Below are 22761 nucleotides of genomic sequence, written 5' to 3'. Positions count from 1 at the left end.
GGAAGCCCTGAGGGGAGGGGTGTGATGAAGAGGAGAGAAGGGGGTGTGAGGGAAGACAGCCAAAGGGGAAACTGACTGCCAATGGTGGGTGGGGGCATGTGGTGGGGGAAGATGAGTGAGAAGGAACAGTCACAGAATAGGAGCAAGTCCAGGGAAGAGCCAGACAGTGGAAAACAACAGAAGAAAGTTTCAAAAGGGGGGTTGTCAACAGCTGCACTCTCATTCATTCATTCATTCATCCAACAAATTTGTCAAGCCCCTCCCATGTAGCAGGCACTGTTTTCGGCAGTGGGGTCACATGGTGACCAACTGGGCATCATAATCCCTGCCTGTTGGAGCTTACATTCTCTCAGGAAGACAGAGCAACAACACCCAAAGTCAGGAGATGTGTTACATCATTGCAAAATGTAATTATTTGAGCAGGCTAAATGGGGGATGGAGGTAAGGACAAGATTAACATATGCTGGTCTAGCCTTTGGGGAGATGACACTTAAGGTGAGACTTTAAGGCCTCAGAGGCCATGCTACATACGAGCAGGGTAAAGAGTGTTTAGGAAGAGGGGGAACTGCATGTACAAAGATCCTAGGGGGAGGAAATAATTCAGTGTGTTTGAGGAGCTGAGAACAAAGCCATACAGCTGGAGCACAGTCAGCGAGGGGAGAGTGAAAAGCAGGTGATGTTCGAGAGGGAGGAAAAGAGCAGAGAGCAACAGCACATGCCGTGCCTTTGAGACGAAGGTGAGGAGCTTGATTCCAAGCCTCTCCAACCTGCATTACTCGAGTGCTAAAAATAATCCAATGTGGTAGGTTATTAAAAATAAGCTCTGGCAAGCTTATTTCTGTTTCTTCTAAAGAATGACAGTTACTCACTTTTAGATTACGGAAGATGACTCATTCCTTTCAATAGCACAGACCTGAGCCTTGGGAACCCAACCACACTCACCACGGTGGGGCAGCAAGGAGACACAAATAGATCAGCCATCAGGGTTTACAGCTTAAAAAAAAAGTTTCTGTGTTTAGTATTTGATTCCTAGGACTCCAAACCGTCAACTATCTCAAATCTTTTTTTTCTGGAGGAGCCCTCATCTTTCACATTTTCCACCAACGCGATAAACCCTGCATAAAACATTTACATTTCAGGCAGTTGTCCTTGTCATTTGAAAAATGCTATTGGAATGCCTTCCTTCAATATCTAAATGTGGAGTTACAATTTTAAAAATGCTCATAGTTATATGAGCATTTGACATCTCTAAATCATACAAGGAATAGTAATAAAGTCTTGTACTTTGCATTTAAATAGGAAGTTAACTTTCCCAGTATTTATTTCTTTATTTTATAGATAAAGAAGGTGAGAAAAATGGCTAAAACATTAATTAATGTCTATACAATGAGTGAAAACATAAAATAGAGCTCAAATGTCTTGATTCTATTCATTCCTTTGAATGGCATCTTTTTGCAACCTGGGTACCAGTGGCAAAGAAATCAGTAATGACTCGATCTATATAAGAGTCTTAGAAATTGACAAGCTGTATACTTTTACAAAATTACAAACATTAAATGCTCTCATTATATCTCTTATAGCTAATAATAGAAAGGTCCATTGCAGGCCCTTAAATAGGCCCGCATCATGTTTCACAACCTATTTAGGGCATTACAACTGTATCTAGTAGTAGCATGGGGGAATCAAAGGCAGATGTTATCTGGCCAGAGATTGGATCCCAAATAATTAATTTAATCTCAAGTGTCCATTTCCCTTTTTCCATCTACCTTAAAAACATAAGTTGCTAAATAAGAATCTCTTTTATAAACTCAAGTATTGTGAAACACTTTCAGGTGCTTACATTTTCTAAAGCAAGATTGAGTCGGACTCAAGTTTTCCATGTTTGGTCTTCAAGTGACCAAAGTGTTAGAATCATGATTCCAGAGGATTAAACAAAGAGGTGGTGTTATCAACAAATTTTTAAATACTATCCATGCCTTTTCTTTTACAAGTCTCAAAATTTTCAGAATTAAAAATTGTTTCTACTCACATAATCCACATAATATCACATTTACTTTTTAAATGGCACAGAACAGCTCTGGTGGGTGTGGCTCAGTTGGTTGGAGCATCGTCCACACACAGAGGTCAAGGGTTCAATACTTAGATTGTGGGTTCAATCCCTGGTCATGGCACGTATGGGGGGGCCACCCATCAATGTTCCTCTCTCACACTGATCTTCCTCTCTCTGTCTCTTTCTCTCTCTCTCCCTCCTCCCCTCTCTCCGAAATCAATAAACAAAAAAATATATATGGTTGGCACAGAAAACATTTATTAATGAAAGGAAGAAACAGGAAAACAAGCCGGGATTTATCTTAAAGTAAGAAAAGCCACACATAATACTAGTTTACCATAGCCAGCCAGAAAATTGCAAGTTTTAACCCCCACCTTCTGTTGCATATGCACAGATTCGCTGGTGCTGTGAGGACCAGATACGTGCGTCCTTAATATTTTAAACCCATTGCAATACGAGGTAGAGTCTGTCTTATCGTGATTTATAGTCTAAGGTTATATGTCATTAAGACAACCCAAAAGACTTTTAAATAGTGGTATTCAGAGAGTAATTCTTTTCTATGAGTCAAATCTCACACACCACAAAAATGTCATTAATTAGTAGCAGTTTAATCCATTTGGTTTTGTCCCTTTGTTTGTCCTACTGGATGGCCAGATTGTTATTCAAGTTTTATTTTCAACAATCTAAGGGCATGAGGGCATGAGATAGACCAATTATGCAATCAAAGTCAATCTATTCTTTTAAAAATTATCGTGATTGTTCCTATATATGATTTCTGCCTTGCTCATGTGTCAAGATCCATCCCAAATGAGAATTCTCTTTCTCTACACTTCCTTCACCCCACCCAGAAGAACCAATTGCCTTCTTACGGGTGCCTATGCGATACAGGGTGGGCAAAAAAAAGTTTACAGCTGTTTGTATAGAAAACAACATAAGAATTAACTTAAAATAACACAAGAATAAATGGTTTCATGTACTCACCACTTAACCCTACTTTTGCCCACCCCTGTATTTCCACACACTCCTCCACCATAACCCACCTCATTTTCTGAGTCTCGTGCTTGTTGATGCCGGTTCCTCCCTCAGTAGGAGGCTCTCCTCTCGAGAGGAGGGATTCCCTACGTCTTGGTGCAATGTAACCAAAGCCCAATAGATGTTTGCTGAAATATCAATTGTACAACAAATTTATGTAAGTTGAGAATTTAGTAGAAATAGTTACTTTGACAGTGTCACACCTGCTTTACCTTAAAATGACATGCCTTTCCTAAGTTAAAAGAGCAGCATATGCTATTCTATTCCATTTGAGTATTTATTAGAAAGGTAACTTGCATGCGCTGGGAAGTTCTGAGTAGAAAAATCACCATCTGTGTGGGTGTGAAGTATTCCCCAACTGTGGAGCCAACTCCAGCTCACCCTGCTTCATTTTCCCCACAGCCCTTTGCAACACATAGCAGTCTGTATATTGAACTCATTTATTTCACTCTATTTCCCCTCACCAAGATGTATGACTGCTGGGATTTTTTGTGTGTTTTGTGCATTGCCACATTCCTGTGCTTGGGGTGCCATGAGTATCCAATAAATATCTGTTAGATGAATGAATATATGAATGAAATAAACATGGAACTCTCAAGGAATTTAGCAATTCTGGTAATTTGGCTCATTAAAAATGTTTTCTATTCCTATGGGTGTAAGGATGTCTAAAGAAAACAAAGATATATGTTGTAGCTAATGCAATTCTAAATAATAGTATAGCAAAACAAAAAGCCCAGATAAATACTAAACCTTCTGTTCTCCATACAAGTGAAAACAAACAAACACATTTAAGTCCATATGTTTGATTTATTTAAATAGAAAGGAAGGAATGCCATGTTATGATATCCTGAGTTCACAATCTCAATCAGTCCTGGGGCGGGGGAGGCGGGGGGATGTGCCCAAAACTGCTGTTACAACTACCTTGACCTCCAGGAAAGAGAGCAGGTGGTCCTAGGCTTACAAGGAGACCTGCTCCGTCCATACAAGAAGGGGAGGGGGGCACCCTCTGCTCTGCTGGTCACAAGCATTTAAGGCTGCCGGAGGCATAATACTAGGGTATTACTGTGCAAGGCAGCGATCAACAGGCTATGATGTGCTTTTGTATGGCCCCAAGCTACAAATGTTTTTCATGCTTTTTTAAGGGTTGTTTTCGCCCTGGCTGGCATAGCTCAGTGGATTGAGCACGGGCTGCGAGCCAAAGTGTCGCAGGTTCGATTCCCAGTCAGGGCACAAGCCTCGGTTGCAGGCCACGGCCCCCAGCAACTGCACATTGATGTTACTCTCTCTGTCTCTTTCTCCCTCCCTTCCCTCTCTAAAAATAAATAAATAAAATCTTAAAAAAAAAAAAAGGGTTGTTTTCAAAAGGGGGGGGGGGGGGGGGTATGTGGCAATACAGAGAGCAATGGGGTCCACAAAGCCTAAAACATTCCTTTATAGGGAAAATTTTACCTCACACCCTTGGCCCATATTATTTTCCAGTTTCCAAAGCCAGCTTTTTTTCTAGGTACATCCCATAGATCGTGTGCATTTGACTTTGAGTTTTCCATAAAATCAAAGTCACGTAGGGTGTTTCATGAACCGAACTGGACAGGCCACCAGAATCATACAAGGAGTCGTCTCCTCATTTGCCACGGAAGCTAACTAAGCAGGGCACCAGGGCAGCCTCTCCGCCGCTGCCCCGGGTAAAACCACACCCATGCCCCCTGCAGAAGCAGGAGGGAGGAACGTTATAAAAGTCTTCCTCACAAAGAGAGGTTGTAGCTAGACGATGACTTTCATAGATTCGAGATACAAAAAAAAAAAAAAAATCCACCAGGAAACAGTATAGAAGTTACTAATCAAAACTCATGGAAATCTGTGACACTAGAACTCTGAATGCGTTGGCAAGAATGGCTTATTTTTTTCTAGTGAGTTAAGATGTAGAGAAGTGGAGGAAGAAAGGAGTTCAGTTAGATCTTAGCAAATGGTGGGGCCAATGAATGTACATATGTACATATTTGTTTCTTCTTGGAAATTGTTTTGATGGGTATTTCTCTGGTTTTTGGGCCATAGTTGTTGTCATAATACAAGGTTTCTAATCTTTCCCTGCAGCCCAAAGATGATCTATATCCTTTGCTGCACCCGACTATGCACTGCTGGACTCCAACAAGTGACCTGTACGTTGGCTGTGAAGAGGGTCATCTCCTACTGATTAGTGGAGAAACCTTGAAGGTGACTGTGCTTAATAAGGCAGAAGACATACCTTCAGTGGGTGAGAAACTACTTTGCTTTATATTCCCAAAAGTGTACAACCGTTGGTGATGCACTTGAAGATGAATGTTTCATTTCCTATGTTTCTCTTTCTTACAGACATCTTGGATTCCTTCTTCTCCTTTATCCTGTAGTCCTAGACCTTCTAGCTACCTAATGTTTCTTAAATATTACATGCTCCAGACACTCTGCTAACACTCTCTAATGCAGTAATCCTATAACCTATAGGATTCCTAACAGATTATATAAATCCTAATCTATAATTCATGTAATCCTCAAAACAGCTTTACAAGGAGGTACATTTTTGTCTCCGTGATATAGAGGAGGAAATGGAGGCACTGAGAAGTTAACAGACGTACCTGAATTCCCATAACTAGCAAACTGTGGCGCTGAAACCTGAGCCAGGCTACAAAATGCAGAGTCCACATTCTTAGCTACCGTGCTGCCTCCTTTCCCACACATATGCCCGTTCTGTTTAATAAGCCAATGTGTTCTTTGCTGCCCTCTGTCCTCTCAACCCCTTTCTCTGTGATGGTCTTCTAAGTCCAACTGCCATCTTGAAAGTTACCTTTATGCTAAGTGGTTAGAATTTCCAAGAGAACATGATCAATATTCTCTTTAGGTCTGGTGTCCATTCCTAGTCCCATCAGCTCTGGCCACAGTTAGGCCTGTGACGCAGGAGGGGCTAGGAATAGACCCTTTGAGAAGGGAACTCTGCCAGGGCAAACCCCACACCTGTCCATTGCGCTCTCCATTCCAGTTGCCCTTATTACTTCACACCTTGACTTTTGCAGCGACCTTAGGACTGACTTCATTGACCTCAGTCAACAGCTGGCTCAAGCCAGGCAGCTCATTCCTGCCAAACTGCCCTTGTTGAAGACTGTTTTTAACATGTAACTCAAGGATTACTCCACCTTGCTTTCAAGTCCCCTCTAGTCTGGTCCTACCTGTTCCATTCAGTGTTAATTCCTACTACTCCCCAGGACAAGTCTCCTGTCTAGACATTGGTCCTTCCCATCATTCCACAGACATGCCTTCTGGCTCATTCCCTTGCCACTCTGCTCTCTGAACTCTCCAGTTCCAAGCTCAAACACTACCGCCCACAGCAAGTGCCCACCAGTGGTAGGGTCCCTCATCCACACCCTCTCCCATTCCTGACTCTTACCTCACTGATACAACTGAGACGGTTAGATTCGACTTTCCTTTACTCTCACCTGTACCCTCCCGGCTTTGTTCACTCTCTAATCTCGCATCCACGGTGCCATCCCGCAGCTTTCCAAACAGTGAACCCTTTTTTCTGGCCTGCATTTCCAATGTCACTTACTCCCACTTGAGACTTTTTAGTTCTCATCATTCTTGGGCTCTCCCTAACTTCTGCCTTCTGCTATTTGCAGTGACCTATGTCTAGGATGTCCCTCTCTTCCTTGTTTACCTGGTGAAATTGTCCCCTGTGGAGTCTTCCCTGCTCTCACCCCACCTTCAGGCACAGTTAGGTGCCCGGTCTGGAGTTCCTTCAGACTCAGTGCTTCCTCAGAGCCGCACCCAGTCCCATCGTGATGCCTCACATGCGTGTCTGTCTTCCCCACCAGTCGTCAACTCTCTGAAGCCAGGAATTGTGTGTCACTTGTCCTTTGCCTCCAAAGTTTAATCCCAGAGGTTTCTACACAGTAAATTAGTGCCTGTACGTATGTGTAAAATGAATTATAAAACAATGTTTCTCATTTCCAAATTCCTGTCACACTTGTAGAATATTATACCCAATTTAGGACCTAATCATGTGTAGTTGGACATGTAAGCTATTTCTTCCTGTATATTATTTCTAATCATTTTCATAGTACTTCCAAAATAGATGTTTACCTGATCGCATGTGTAAGCCAAAGCACTAAGCATGAAGCAAGGTGCTTCAGAGTTGACACTGATGGCAAATATTCAATCTCATAATCTCTACTTTCGAGTGATTTCTGTTTTGTTAAAGAGACTATGACAACTAGCCATTTAAATACAATCAGGTAGAATAGGTTGGTTTCCCTAAGGGAGGACTTCACCAAGTTCTGTGGGAATTTGGAGGAGGGAAACGGACCAAGTTAAGTTACTTTGAAGGTGGTATTTGCAATGGCCCTTGAAGGATGGGCTCACAGACAGAGATAAGAGTAGGTAGACTTTTTGGCAATGGTATCTGTGTAGAAAAAAAAGCGTGGGGTAGGTGGAGGTACAAGAAGTGGTACAGTTTGTCTGGAGCATCAGGTTTTACGCAGGGGTAGTGGGGAACGAAAAGTCATCTAGACCACATTTGCCCTTAAATGTAAGCTAACACGTTTATAGTTAATTCAACTGACAGTGGACAGACATCAAACATTCCTGAATGGGGATGTGCCACATCTGGTTTGTGCTTGGGGAGGTTCATTTAGCCTTTGTTCAAGAAAGGAAGATCCTAGAAGCAGGTGGCTATAAGCAACAGGCACCTGGACCAGGGGAGGGGTCGTAAGAAGCTGGACTCTCGAAGCAGCTGGACTGGGAAAGAAGAGACTGCTGGGAGGTAAATAGTCCTTGAAGGAAAGGACAGTATCCTTCTTAGCATCTGGAAAAATGCCAAGCACCTAATACACAGTAAACAAACAATTTGATGGATGCCATCTGAGCTTTTGATCTTGAAGTTCTCATGGTTTCTCTACATAACAAGTAATATGCTTTTGTTATTTTCTCTCAAGGACAATGTATTTTTATTGACATATAATTCGCACATAATATTATATTAGTTTCAAGTAGACAACATCCAAGGCCAATATTTTATTAATAAGTGACGAGAGGGGAGGGGAGAGGGAAGACAGGGAAAGAGGGGGAAGAGTCTGGTCAAGGAACGTGTGTAAGGACCCAGGGCAACGGACACCAGGGTGGGGACTGACTTGGGGGGGGGGGGGGATGGAGGGCAGGGCAGGGGAGGGCAGCGGGGGGAATATTGGGACTTCTGTAGTTAAAGAACAATAAAGAATGCTCTTAGAGAACTTTTTCTTTCTTTTATCAATGTGCTTTATTTACTGAGGTATAAATTTACACACCATAAAATGTTCAGAACTTAAGTATACAGCTTGATGATAATAATATAGTTTTTTCCCTTGGTGTCCTAAAATCTCTGACAATGCTTTCCTAAATATACACACACACACACACTATTACTACAATATATATGTCATAGATCTGATGACACTGACCTTAAAAAAAACTTTTGTGATTTACAGTAGTAATCATGGCTAAGCAGCCTTCATTAGTCATTTCTTGGGAGGCATCATGGCACATATTCTAATATGAAGTTGGTTTTTAGAAAAAAAGGATTACAAAGAAATGAGCAGTGTTCCGAAATCAGATGAGATGAAGCACTCTGTATTGCGTTTTCGTGTCCTCGGTTTCACGTTGTTTTTCTTTTCCGAAAGACGGAAGACATCTCATCAGCCCGATCACCATAGTGTACCAGAAGGGAGGCGTGCTTGCTTCTGGAATAGTAATGTATTTTTTTTCTTCAAAATTAATTGCTTTCAAGAAAATATACAATTGCCATTTGCTGTCATTTATTGTTATGAGCCATCATTTGTGATGTCAGTTTCTGTCAGATTATTAATTAAAATTGTTTCCTTCTTGAATACTGTTATAAAACTTTTTTATGAGAATTTCAAATATATACAAAAATAGTGATCACAGTATCATGAACTACCATCTATCTATCTTATTGCAAAAAGGCATAAATAAAAATTTAAAATCCATGTCTCCTCCAAACACCTAATGTCTGTCACCCAATTTCATTCCTTTTTGTGCAGTTCATGTATTGAGTTTTCAGACACAAACGGGACCTTTCGTCCAAGCTTTAGCTTAGCCTCTTCTGTGTGCCCATTTAGTTTACCTGTATCATACTGTTACTCATGTTATTAATTCATATTAATAGCCAGCATTTACTTGGTGCTTATTTTGTGCCAGACACCATTCCAAGTGTTTTTCCTTGTATTACCTTATCATTTCTATTTTTAAATTTTCCTTTTTATTGTATTTTTATTACCATTTATGTGCCCTCCACCTTCACAACAACCCTACTGAGTAGAAGCTATTAATGAAGGAACCAAGTCCTTCTGAGTTCCCTCGGCCCCAGCAGGTCTGCCAAGGGGTCAGCCCATGTTACTCTCCCGTGCTGTGGTGATCAGTGCTGATAAGGTTTGGAGCTGACCTCAACTAAGATCTCAGGTCTGTCGGTCACTGTCCTGAGACTGCTGTTGGCTTTGGTGTCTTCTGTTGTCACAGATCACATCTCCAGGCCCCTGAGGTAGCTAGTCAGTGTTGCCAGGGTAAGAGATGTAGCTCCACCAATGGGAAACAATCTGGATTTGCAGTGGACTACCCCCACCTCCTACATGTAGTCTGCATTTGTGTGACCCTGGTGTTTTCTGAAAACTAATTTAAAGAAAGGAGTGGAGCATCTGCTCCGGTGCGCAATAGAGAATGAGGATAAGAATGATGAAATCACCTTGCATGTTCCCCCCAGTGTCTGAACCTAGCCCTCTCACAAATGCTTACTCTTAGTTACAATGGGGTCTACTCTAGACATTATGTGTGAGTTTGACCAAAGCCTCTTCGCTATTGTAGAAGTAACTCAAATTCCTCCTGAGAGTAGTTAAACTAAAATAAATCTGTTCATAATCAACCAGCTAACCAACTAGGTCATTTTATTGGATACTTACATTGGAAGAATATAAAGAAAACAAACAGTACCCTCCCTAACATTTGAGCCGTTTAGGAAGACAAGAAATTCTACATAACAATGATTAAAGGGCAGACATTAAGACTGATGTCCTTTGAAATAAGGAGACTGCTATATATACAAACCACACAATCAACTCTGCCTCATTTTCCCCACCTCCCTATAAGAAGGAAGGTAATAAGATAGATGCTAGAAAAGTTCAAAGAAAGGAGAGTTCAGTAAAATTTTAGGTAATTGAAAAATGTGCCACAATGAGAAAAAATTGAAGCTTGACCAGGAAATATGGTTAAAAGTTTTCTAAATAAAGGTGAGAAGACAGGGCATTCTTGATAATGTAAATATAGATAAAGATTCCAAAAAATAAACAGTAGGGGGTAATCAATGACTCTTAGCTTGTCTGATAAGGAAAGTATACCATGCATTGATGAGACTGATTTTCTGCATTTATCTCATTGTTTTTGATCTCTAGGATGGCTTTGTGTATTCTTTTATTATTAAAGATTCAACTTACAGAATAGAGGATTTTCTTGAGGTTGAACAGCCTGTGGAGTGTTTGATGTTTTCTCCCAGTTACAAAATGTTGCTGATTCAAACAGACAAGGTATGCTAGATGGCGATTTCTTGGTATGCAGTTTTCAGATTGTTATCATCATTGCATCACAGGAATGAAGGGCAGGGTAGGTTGCATAATGATACTCTCCAAGTCAGGACTCTTTTAAGTTGTAAATGAAAAAAAAAAACACATTTAAAAGGCTTTACTAACAAAGGGAGTTTTGTTTGTTTTTGTAACTGAAAGGGCAAGGAGTCCATCTGAATCCAAGAGCTCCCCTAAAGCCACTGGCCTTGCTGTTCTGCCATCTCTTGGCTCTGGTTCCTCTCTGCTATCTGTCTCCCTTTCCCTGCAGACTCACCACTATGAAGTTAGAAGAGCCTCCTCTAACTCCAGTTTGTGTTTCTATCTTTTTTGTCGATCATGATGGAAAGATACCAAATAGAAAACAATATCCTTGAATCTAGACTCATTGTACTAATTCAGGTCACCTCTCCCACCATCTGTCAATTACTGTGTCCAGATGGATTTTAAGCTCTGATTGGCCAGGCCTGCCCTTGGACCCTGGGTAGAGTCAACCTACCCAAACATAAACTGAGGTGGAGATCATGAGTGGTTCTCTGAGGAAAACATGGGTTCTGTAAGAAAAGAAGAGAAAGAAAGAAATACAGGGTAACATCAGATTATACTACTCAGTTATACTATTAGAAAGACTCCTAATTAATGGAATGACCTTCAGAGCCCAGGACTAGCAGCAGTTTATATTGTTTGGCAACAATTTTAGACGAATTACAGAGTTCAATAATTTTCTGCTTAAAAGGAGTTTAAATGCAAATATGGAAAGACTGTAGTTCCTGATAATTATCAGAAGTTAAAACAACTGTTCTATTTTAATAAATGACAAGTAAATGACAAACTTAAAATATTTAGAACAGGAAATAATAAGAATACAAAAATAGTATAACAGAAGGTAGAAAGACCCAAATAAAACTTCTAAAAAAGAAAAGTACACTAAAAAAAGTAAAAATTAAATCAATATGTCTAACAGAAATTGGACATAGCCAAAGACAGAATCAATGAACTGGAAAACAGATTAGAAGAAGTTACCCAGAATGTAGCCCAGAGCCACAAGAGGCAGGAAATGCAGAAGGGAGGGTATGATGCATGAGTGATACCATGAAAAGATCTAATATATGTTCGATTAAAATCCCAGAGAGAAGAGAGAGTGGGACAGAGGCAATACTTAGAGAGATATTTTTCAGAACTGATTAAAGACATGAATTTACAGATTCAAGAGACCCAGTAAATCCCAAGCAGGAGACATAAAAAGATACCCACACTGAGATTTAACATAGTGAAATTGTTGAAAAATAAAGACAAAGAGAAAAATCTTAAAAGAAGTCAGAGAGAAAAACAGATTATTTCAAAGGAATTTCAATTAGACAAACAACTGGCTTCTATGTGGTAATATTCTAAGTAAGAAGTAGTGAATATAACTTCCGTGTAGTGCTGGGGTCGGCAAACTATGAATCCTCTAGTAGAACGTAAGCTCCATGAGGACAGGGGATTTTGTCTATTCTGTCCTCTGATGTAGCCCCAGCATCCAGACCAGTGTCTGGCACAGTGTACCCAGGTAATACAGGGTCCGGCAGAAGTAACGCCTGCCTGAGTGTGGTTGGTAGGGTAATAATGTAGGTGTAATAATGTATAGTTTTAATGTGAACATTTCACCTAAAATGTCATATGATGTGCTTGAGTGTGTTATTGTTGTTACAGAGTTACATGCTTATGATTTTGTAATAAAATATTTTTATAATAAAAAGGGGGCATTATTTGTACTGGACCCTGTATTTCTTGAAATAATGAATGAAAGGTACAATCAGTAAATATCTACCAGATTTTAGAGTCTACAAAGAACTTGAAGAACTTGTGATCAGTAGACAGGAGGCTTCTTATTGCGAGTTAAGTGACCATACCATACTATAGTTACTTGGCAGAGATGCATAATTTAAAGGATATGTTTTGGGTTGGTTTTTTTTTTTGAGAAGTGAATTTTGGAGCTGAGAATGATGAAGTCATAAAGTGACAGCTTTGGCCCCATCTTCACAATTTCCACACTTATTAAAAGTTTTTGTTAGCATCCTCCACGATCTAGTGCATGATAAGACTTAGTTCATCTTAACAACTTTCCTGGTTTCCCACATATTTCAAATTTTCTGCATCAATAGGTAGAAAATAAATTTATTTCATTTTATAACTTAAAAAATGAATGCCTGAGGTTGAAGAAAAGAATACCCCATTTATTGATTATCACAAAAGATGAATGATTTTATAACAAACATTAAGCATTTAGATTTTTAAGTTCCTCAAGGTCAAGGCCTTAAGGAGTTGATCTCTAATATCCCATCACCTAGTCTCATTAGTGCCTTGCTCACAGAAGGCATTTAATAAATGTTTGGTGAATTGCTCACATAACAATTGCATTAATTTTTTTCTTTTTTTTTTATTTTGATATATTTAAAGGGATCTGTGTACATTTACACTTTTGGTGAGGAGCCAACCTTGGATAAAGTCCTGGAGGCTTGTGATGGGCAATTTCAGTCAATTGACTTGATCACACCTGGAAACGAATACTGCATAGTAAGGAATATTTTGTTGTGTCACAATAGGGTTTAAAGATGAGATTTGGAAGGTCCACGTGCAACTTGATACAAACAGGAGATAGAGGTTATCCTTGAAGATGAGGTAGAAATGCCAACCACTTTCATCATCAAATGTACTCCCTAATTAGAATGACATTATCATACTGAAATTCCATAATAGTAATTCTCTGTCAGTGGCCAAGGCAATTGAAATTTTAGGAGACATTTTGTTTATATTCACCATACAGGTTTTCCAAGCAAGCCAGACCTTTGAACACACTCATTGCTAATGAGTCATGAACACTCATGAAACTGTTAGTACTTACCACCTGTCAGAGTGATGTAGCCCCACGTGGGGATGAAAATGAAGAAGCGGCCGTGCATGAAATATGAATTCAGTCTAGTCAGAAATAAAAATATCTACCCTTTGCATTTAGAAAAGAATCTTTTTTTTCCAGGCGTTTAACTATTTACCTATTGTTTATCTCAAGAAACGTATTTCACTTTTCCTATGATTTATCAGCAAATCCATTAGGAATTTGGGAGTTATAGCAGATAAAAAGTACATAGATTGTGGAATAGTTACACTTGGGTTTTCTTCTAATCCTGAAATTCTGATTATGTGATTTTTCATCCAGGTATCCTCTGATAAGCATTATGTATATTCTTATGGTTGTTTCAACTCAGTTGAAAATTCCATGCAAGATTTTCACGTGTAGGATTTAGATACTTGACCCACATTTTCATGTTTCCCACTCCCTAGCAGAAAACAGAACTTAAATTGTACAACATTGTAGTTACTTTAAGCTGCTTTCAGTCTTGATCCTGTGAAAGAGTAAAAATTATTTGTTAAAATGAATAACATGAACTGCAGGTTTCCAGTCCAGCATGTAAGGAGACTTAAACAAGAAAAATGCTGCATGTATTTAAAATCAGCAGTTCTTCTTAGACCCACCAGGGAATTGAGGTCACAGGGAAGACCGCTGTCCCCCAAATTACAGACAGGCAGACCCACAGCTTAGGGAGCAGACCCACACCGGAGCCAGTACCTGGTGGGGGCAGGATTGCAACCGAAAAATATGCACGTCTCAGGTCTTATTTAAGAAATCTCATGAAAATTCAGAGAGAGCAGGAGGAAACAAAAACAGGAACACCTGAGGAAGCAACTCAGATGTCCTTCAACAGGAGAGTGAACAAACAAATTGGGGTGCATCCATATAATAGAATAGTATTCATCACTGAAGAGAAATGCGCTATTAAGTTGTGAAAAGACATTGAGGAAACTTAACTGCATATTGTTAAGTGAAAGGAGCCACTTTGGTAAGGCTGCACGATTTCCTCCATACGACATTCCGGAAAAGACAAAACTATGGAGAGCGTAAAAAGGTCAATGGTTTCCAGGGACCCAGTGGGGAGAGAGGGAGGGAAGGACGAGGTGGAGTAGAGGATTTTCAGGTTGACAAATGTACCACATTAATACAAGATGTCAATAATATGGAAATTGTATGTATGGGAGAGGAGGGAGGTCTATGTGCTTTCTGTTCACATTTTCTTTTATCCTAAAATGACTCTTAAAAACAAAGTCTATTAATCAAATAAACAATGATGTGTAATTTCCTATTTCTAGGTTTGTTCTCTAGGCAATAATCTACTGAATTTTCAAGTAATTTTTATTTCAATTATGTTACTAAGAAAATAATCTTATTTCACATTTGTAAGCCTAATTAATTTTTATGTTACTTAAGTTACGTTAAAAATAGTTAATATGTGTTAACATCAAAAGTATTGATGCTGAGATTGTGAAATAATTATAATCCACATGAAAAGAATAAAATTTTATGCTAAATAACCAGAGCGATAGATGTACTAGAAAGGGACTTAGAACATCCTTCCAAAGCAGAGTCCTGTTTTCCACTCAGAGTTTTGTGCCTCTCGCTTTCACAGACACTCACATATTCGGGGGAAGCTTGTATTTGGTGTTTAGAGGATGGAGCTTTTGTCAGCAGGATTAATCTGAACACCCCAGTAAGTACACCTTACAAATGGATTTCAAAAAAAATCGAATTTTAATCTAATCTACTTTTGCATGTTCACCTGTCAATAGTCTGGGGCAATACTTGTTACAGATGCTTTATTGCTATTTTACCTTGTATATTTAGAGTAATTCTTGTGTGTAAAGTATATTCCACAGCCCAGAGGATGGAACCTCAGGTACTCCACTGTATAGAGCAAAGGACAAGTGTTTCTGTGCTTGCAGTCATTTCTGAAATTCTAGCAGCTTATCTCTCATCCATGCGGTAACTTCACTGCAGATCGGCAGCATCTCTGCTCCTCTCCGTCTCTCAGGGAGACGGGCTGCTGGAGGCTCCCCCAGCTGGTGACTCCGCAGTGCCAGGGCTATGGGAACAGAGTGCTAGAGGGTCTTGAATTAGCAGTTAAGTGCTTTTACTCAGAAACAAAATATCCCCTTGGTAATAACTAGCTAAATAGCCCCATCTAACCTCAATGGGATTAGTTAGCAATGAAAGAAAATTGCCATTGTAAGCAGCTTGAGTCAAAAATTTAAAAGTAGAGTTATTGGGTCAATCAACTATAATGTATAGAACTTGTCTGGCCTCAGGTGGAGCTCAACCCACCTGCGTACTATATTTAGTTTCATCTTTAGTTTCATTTAGTGGTGCTCAAGTGCCACAGGTGCCAAGCTCACATCAGGCCATCAGGAAAGAGTGCCTACTACAGTGGGAAGAGGGAGGGAAAAGAAGTTTCTCCCTGTTAGAAGTCTCATTAAATATCTTCTAATGTCTTAATAACACCTCTGAACTGTGGACAAGGGGATGAGAAATGCTAATTGGCTTAAATTCAGCCCTGGAAATGGGATTCAGGTCTGTTTCACTCAACCCTGAAAATAGGAGAGAGATGGATCCTCAGTGGGTATTCAAAAATACCCTAGTAGTTGTGGGAAGGTGAAGTACAGTATAGGGAATATATTTTTAAAAATGTTGTAATAACTATGTATGGTGCCAGGTGTATACTTGAAATATTGGAGGAACACACTGTAAGGTATATGAGTTTTTAACCACTATGCTTTACACCTGAAACTAATACACAATAGTGTTGGCTGTAGACTGTAATTGAAAAATAAAATTTTAAAAAATTTTAGAAGGAGGGAGGCTATATGAATCATGATTGGCAAACCATAATTCCTCATCATAACGCCGGCCAGAAGGTGATACCATTTTTTCTATGTTCACAGTTCACTGTGCCTTTTACATAATAGAATTTTAAAAATGTAAAAGGACCAAGGAACAATGATAATTGTCTCTTCTTAAATTGTCATCATTTGCTATATTACACAGTTTTAGATGAAATATGGATTTGGGCAGTAGGTAGGAAAATTACAGTGTTTCCCATTATAAAATTAAAATCTCAATTATAAAACAAGGTGAAGCCTTATACTGCACATAAGAAGATTATAAAATAAAAGGACACATAATTCAATGGGATAACTAAAACTCACCCCAAAAGGTAAAGATAAAAATTCTTACCTAAAAGACTGAAATATGAGTAGACTCCATAATCTGTGACAAAGGCTTGTATGTATTTGTTTCTATTAGAATTACTAGAACTAGAAAAGATCTTAAAGTTCCTCTGATCACATCTCCTTTCACAGAAGAGAGATGTATGGATTTGACAACCTACCCAAGGGGCTGCATAATCAGGACTTACCTTCTTCTTGACTAAGGAGGGAAATAGGCACCATCAGATGGCCTGCTTTCTGCTTTAGACAGCTTCCCTTCACCTTCACCTTCACCTTCACCTTCACCTTCACCTTCACCTGACTAGAGGGGGAACTTTCACAGTGAATTCATCAAATCTTCCGTGAGCTTCAAACCAGGCATAGTACACACATGTGGTTCAGCCCTCACTGGGGAGATCTGGCAGTTCTTCCTTGGTGGAAGATACTGCTGCCCTGGGGGGAATTGATAGGTTGGGCCAGATCTCCCTGCCTATGCTCACGACCATGTTCCCATGAATGTTTCAGGCAGTGACCCTCAGAAAACCCAGCCCAGCACCATGCTAGCAGGATACAGACACTACCAGTAGCTTCCCTTGATGTCACCTGCAAGGGCGAATAAACCCAGCCCAGCACCATGCTAGCAGGATACAGACACTACCAGTAGCTTCCCTTGATGTCACCTGCAAGGGCGAATAAGACCCCTCTGGATATTGCTGTACCTTTTCAGCCTAGCCCACTATTGCCCTAGAATGGAGAATAATTTCAACTGATTACGTTGAGAACTCACACCACACATGCATGCACACATACACACACTGAGAGTTCCCATAAAGCCTTTCGGTTTAAAAAAGGAAGAAGAAACCTCACTATTTTGCTTCTGGTTTCACACTTAGATACCACTGAAGACTCAGCCAGAATCAACTGGAAAATTCACCTTTAAAACTAGAATTAAAACCTGCTTATTCGAGAAACTGTGCATTTTAATGGGTCGGGGCACCCGAGTTCTCACCTGAGCTTTGTCACCAGCTATGAGATCCCAGGGCACATGGCTGCCCTTTTCCTGGCCTCTGTTTTCTATTGTGCAGGAATGATTATCTCCTGAGATCTTTTCTACTTCTAATATTCTATCACTTCACTCAAAACAACCTACAAAGTTTAATTGATAGAGAAATGGATCTGATTTCTCGAGGGTCACAAAAGCAGACTTGTCCTCTTAGACATTCTGTAAGTCGTCATGAGGAAAGCAGGGGTCTGTGCTGCGTTCTCTGGGGACCGCACACGTAACACTTGGTGATGATGGTTACTTTCCGGGGTCATCTGCTGTCATCCCAGCACCCCAGGGTCTGCCATCACCCACCAGACGAATGATGACTTTAAAAAATCTGTAACATTCTATAAAGATATCCAAAAGGTGCTCGGAATTTAGTTTTAATTTCTTATTTTATTTTTCACAATTACTGGTGTAATTTTATAATCATTTAGGGGTAAAAATAGAGCCATGGCTTAAAGTTCAGTAAATGTCTTTAGCTTTTATCATCTTAACATTAGGATAAAAGAATAAGATGTACAAATTCCCTTGACTTATTATGTAATCGGTTAGCTCAGGAATGTCGAATGTGTAGCTTGTCACGCCACACAGCACTAGCCACTCTTCTCGAATTCTGCAGGCTTTTCAAATAAACTGTAGAAATCCGATGTGTAGGAGAGCCAGCTTCGTGTGTGTGTGTGTGTGTGTGTGTGTGTGTGTACTCTTGCTTTTGGCACAGTGAAGTTAAGCATCTGGGGGTTTATTTTTAACAGACGACAGTTCTGGCTTGTTCTCCCTCCTCCCTGTCTGTGGCAGTGGGGACTGTGGCTGGCTCTGTCCACTTCTTTGACATCCAGGACGCCAAATCCCCTCAGGAGGTTCACAAGGCCTTTCTCTCGGAATCCTCCGTCCAGCTCCTCGTGTACGTACTGTCTGCTTCTGGCAGCCACTTCGTCGGACCTGTGTGTTGGGAATTCCAGTGAAGCCATGGTTCCTTTACATTTTAAGTTTTACATGTTTTGTTTTGGAGATTAATATATTGACTTGGTTCAGTGTTCAAAAGGTACAAAAGGGCCTGTAGTGACAGGCGTTCAGCCCTTGTCCCTGAACACCCAGTTCTTCTCCCTGGAGGCAGCCTGTTACCAACTTCTTGCGTCTTTTTTCAGAGGTGTTTATCCATAAACAAGCAAAAGGATAAGTATTTCCCTTTATTGACACAAGTAATTACCAAACACTTAGAGTGTGCCAGGCACTTCTACTGTATTAACTTTATGAGTAGAGATTTGCAATGTCTCTACTTTACAAATGGGAAAGATGAGGCACAAAGAGTTTAAATAACTTGCTTAATATCACACAGATGCAGATGGGAAATGCCAGGATTTGAACCCAGGCAGTTGAGCTCCAGAGTCAGTGCCTTTGCTCTGAAGGGAGCTAACCATGTACAGTGTTCTGCATTTCCTTTTTTTCACTTAATAATGTATCTGGGAAGATGGTTTCTATCCACACATGATAATCTTCCTCGTGCTTTTTTACAGCTACATGGTATTTTTTTAAAAGACAGTATATTAGTGGGCATTTAGATGATTTTAAATGTTTTGAAGCAAGACTTTTAGGAAGGCAGCATAGAGACATTGTGTTTGGACTCATGCGTTACTATTTGTTCTTTTGTTAATGTATCATAATCATAAGTATTAATGAAGAACTGACATTTGGGTCCTGTCACACACTGTAGCATTGAATGTGGTCCTTGCCCCACCAGTCAGGAAGGTGTTATGCTCGTACCTCTTCCACGAATGAGGGAATTCAGGTTCAGAGAGGTTAAGAGACGGGCTTGTGGGGCGATGACCCAGCTAGCGCCCGGAGGAGCTGGTTTCCTGCCCGGGCTGTCCAGCAACCTCTGCTGCCCCCCACCCAGCTCAGTGGGGAAGGACCTGTAACCTCCCTCCAGTCACACCCAGCTCCTCTGTACCACAGCTTTTGATGGTACATAGCTTCTTTCTCAGATCCTTCTCGCTTATCCTGATTTGCATTTCCCCACTTTTCCTAATTTGATGAAGGTGTAGAAACATTCCACCACACTTTTCCTCCTCTAGCTAGGTACTGGTCCTGAAGGGTACTGAAATGTACTCAATGCTAACTTGAGAATTGCTTATTTCCACTGGAAATATCTAGAAAGCTCTATTGTCATCTTTCATTTGCTTATTAAGAAATAGTTGCCCATCTTTAGTAAATCTTGGCTGTTTTGCAATTTGGAAATAACATTAGCCTAGAATGTAATGAGTACATTTATATGTAATCACTTGGCTTTTATAAGGTCAGATAATATTGAAAATCACAGACCATAAGAATGACTGGTTTTGAATGGATCTCTGTGCTGTTATTTAATAAATGTTTCCCATTTTATCAGTGGAACAAGTGAAATCAGACTTCTTCTTTTCCAGGTACGACCAGCGAGGGTTGTATCTGTTAGCTGGAACTCCCGAAGGATACATCTTCGTCATCAATGCCAAACCCTCAAGCTCATTTGAGGTTCTTGGATTCGTAGGTACTACACAAAATGCTTATTAATTTCAAATATCGGTCACTTTGTCCCAGAGAGTTTAAGGTGATGAAAGTGGGGAGATAATAAGCGAGATCATTTTTGTGGCATATTTTCTAAAAGAGAAATATTTAACAACTCTTAAAAGTTACTTTGGAGAATTCCCATACTGGGCAGAGCTGGGCAAAGTGGGTAAAATTGGAACAACTATAATAGCTTAATCAATAAAATATATTTTTTTAAAAAAAGAGAATTCCCATATCATATTTAGAAGTTTTTGGTGCATCTGCTTGTTGCATAGTTGATACTGATACATTTTCTCAAGTCAGTCATGAATGAATTAATGAAGTAGCTAAATATACCTAATATTATCACAGAGAGAAGTTGGGTTGTTTATCCCTGAGATATTTTTAAAGGTAATATTTGATCTCTATTTATACTTACCTAAAGAAAGTGTTATGATATGAATCTTTCCTCTTTAAACAAAATGATACCTAGCTTTCCAGTACTGTTTATTTAAATGCCCAGGTAAACTACAGATCTGGTGGGTAAAATGGCACTTTTATGGTAAATAGTAAGAACTAATACATTTCTCTCTGACTGTAAGTACTAAATGTGTATGTCTATTTATCCCAAATATATATTTTTAAATCCATTATTGATTTTTAAAAATTATCGAGTACCTATTAGGTGTAAAATGCTGAGTCTAGGTCCTGCGGGGCACGGAGAGGTCAAGGACACAGTTTAGTGGAGGAGTAATAAGCAGAGTGCTGTGCAGGCTCAAAGGAAGAAGCAATTAATTCTGCCAGGGGTGAGGAAAGGAATGGAGGTAAAGGGGGCATTAATTGAGGGGTGCAGAGGATAGGGAAGAGTTTTCTGAGGATTTGAAGCAGTGGAGGACAGGCCATGTTAGTATTTCATCTCGAGATAAAAGTTGGAGCAAAAGCCCTTGGAATGGTAAGAAGCCTGGTGCAATAGGTACACAGAAGGGTTTATTAGATGGTGATTATGGTGATGAAGTCTGAAAGAAGACAAAGGGTCTGGAGTATCATTCCAAGGAGTCCAGACTTGGTTCTGTGGTTAAAGGAATATCCTCAGGTTTTCAGACGGGACTAGTGTGATTTCACTTGGTTTTTCTGAGGATGACTCTGGCACAAGGACAGAGGGGCAAGAGAATGGAATAAAAGAGGTGAGTTAGGGAACTATTCTAGTAGTCCAGGCTTGAGGCAATATTAATCATGACAAAAGCTAACATTTATTGAGGGATTTCGATGTTCTTAAGCACTTGCATGTGTTAATTTATTTAATTCATTTTTTTTTCAAGATTTTATTTATTTATTTTTAGGGAAGGGAGGGAGAAAGGGAGGGAAAAAAGACATTGGTGTGAGAGAGAAGCATCAATTGGTTGCTTTTCCCATGCACCATAACCAGGGACCAAACCCATAATCCAGGCAGGTGCCCTAACCAGGTCCCAAACTGGCAACCTTTCGCTTTATAGGACGACACCCAACCATCCGAGCCACACCAGTCTGGGCAATTTATTTAATTCCTCCTGACAACTCTTATGAGGTGGGGACTGTTGTTACACTCATTCACGGATGAAGCAGTGGAGGCAAAATGAGGTCAAGTCCTGCCCGGAGTCATGCAGCTACAGGCCACAGTGGGGCTTGGGCTCCTGCTCTCACTCCGCGTACACAGGCCCTTGCAGCAGTCACGGAGAGAAAAAGGAGGGAACGGTCGTGAGTGACAGGATGGATAGGATTCGGTATTGGAAAGCAGGAATGGCTCTGACATTTCTAGGCTGGATGGTGGAAGTTTTTGAGGTCATCAACTGAAGTAAAAACTCAAGAAAAAAGGAAGTTATGAAGGTTGAGGAATAGGGTAAGCTGAGGAGCTTAGTAAATTTGAAGCCCATAAGCTCTTCATTTGGGGATCTTCAGTGTGAGTTTGGAGATGGAGATCTGTAGTTCACAGCTTAAGGACAGACTTCTGATCTTGAAATCATGGACGCTTTTGAGAAGGCTTGAGAAGACAGAGTGGACGCAAACCCAGTTGTTTAATGAGACCAAACAGGTAACCTTAATATGTAAATTAGGTGACATAGAGTGTGCTAGGACCTATGGCTAACCTCAGAGTGGATGCAAGTTCTGCCTAAATATTCCATTTTTAACATATCTGGTCGGTCAGAGTATGAGATGGGAAAAACTATATCCATGGGAGTTGTGGACAGAGAAAGACAAGGCAGTGAAGAAAACTGAGGACCAGCCAGAGCGAGGAGAAAACTGGGAGCCGCCTGCCCTAGAAAGAGCTTGGAGGAGAAGGCTGGGTGAGGGGTACACTGTGGCAGAAGCATGAGTGGGGTGAGTCCTGGGAGGAGGCCCTCGAGTATTTGCCCATCAGGAGTGACCCCTGG

At 40.3% G+C, this 22761-nt stretch overlaps 1 protein-coding gene across 3 annotated transcripts in view; it reads left to right on the top strand.

Annotated features, from left to right (window-relative positions):
- Positions 1 to 22761, top strand: part of CFAP43 (cilia and flagella associated protein 43) — an 81521-nt gene that overhangs the window by 12783 nt on the left and 45977 nt on the right. For all 3 annotated transcript variants that reach the window (XM_028512855.2, XM_036027261.1, XM_036027260.1), the window contains 7 exons: positions 5174 to 5333; positions 8761 to 8828; positions 10543 to 10674; positions 13147 to 13263; positions 15210 to 15290; positions 18583 to 18731; positions 20251 to 20354. In XM_028512855.2, the coding sequence (XP_028368656.1) occupies positions 5174 to 5333; positions 8761 to 8828; positions 10543 to 10674; positions 13147 to 13263; positions 15210 to 15290; positions 18583 to 18731; positions 20251 to 20354 (811 nt within the window). The remainder of the gene's footprint in view (positions 1 to 5173; positions 5334 to 8760; positions 8829 to 10542; positions 10675 to 13146; positions 13264 to 15209; positions 15291 to 18582; positions 18732 to 20250; positions 20355 to 22761) is intronic.

The sequence above is a fragment of the Phyllostomus discolor genome, chromosome 5 (assembly GCF_004126475.2).
Source record: "Phyllostomus discolor isolate MPI-MPIP mPhyDis1 chromosome 5, mPhyDis1.pri.v3, whole genome shotgun sequence".
In the NCBI taxonomy this organism is placed as follows: domain Eukaryota; kingdom Metazoa; phylum Chordata; class Mammalia; order Chiroptera; family Phyllostomidae; genus Phyllostomus; species Phyllostomus discolor.
This window is presented reverse-complemented; position numbering and strand designations above follow the sequence as displayed.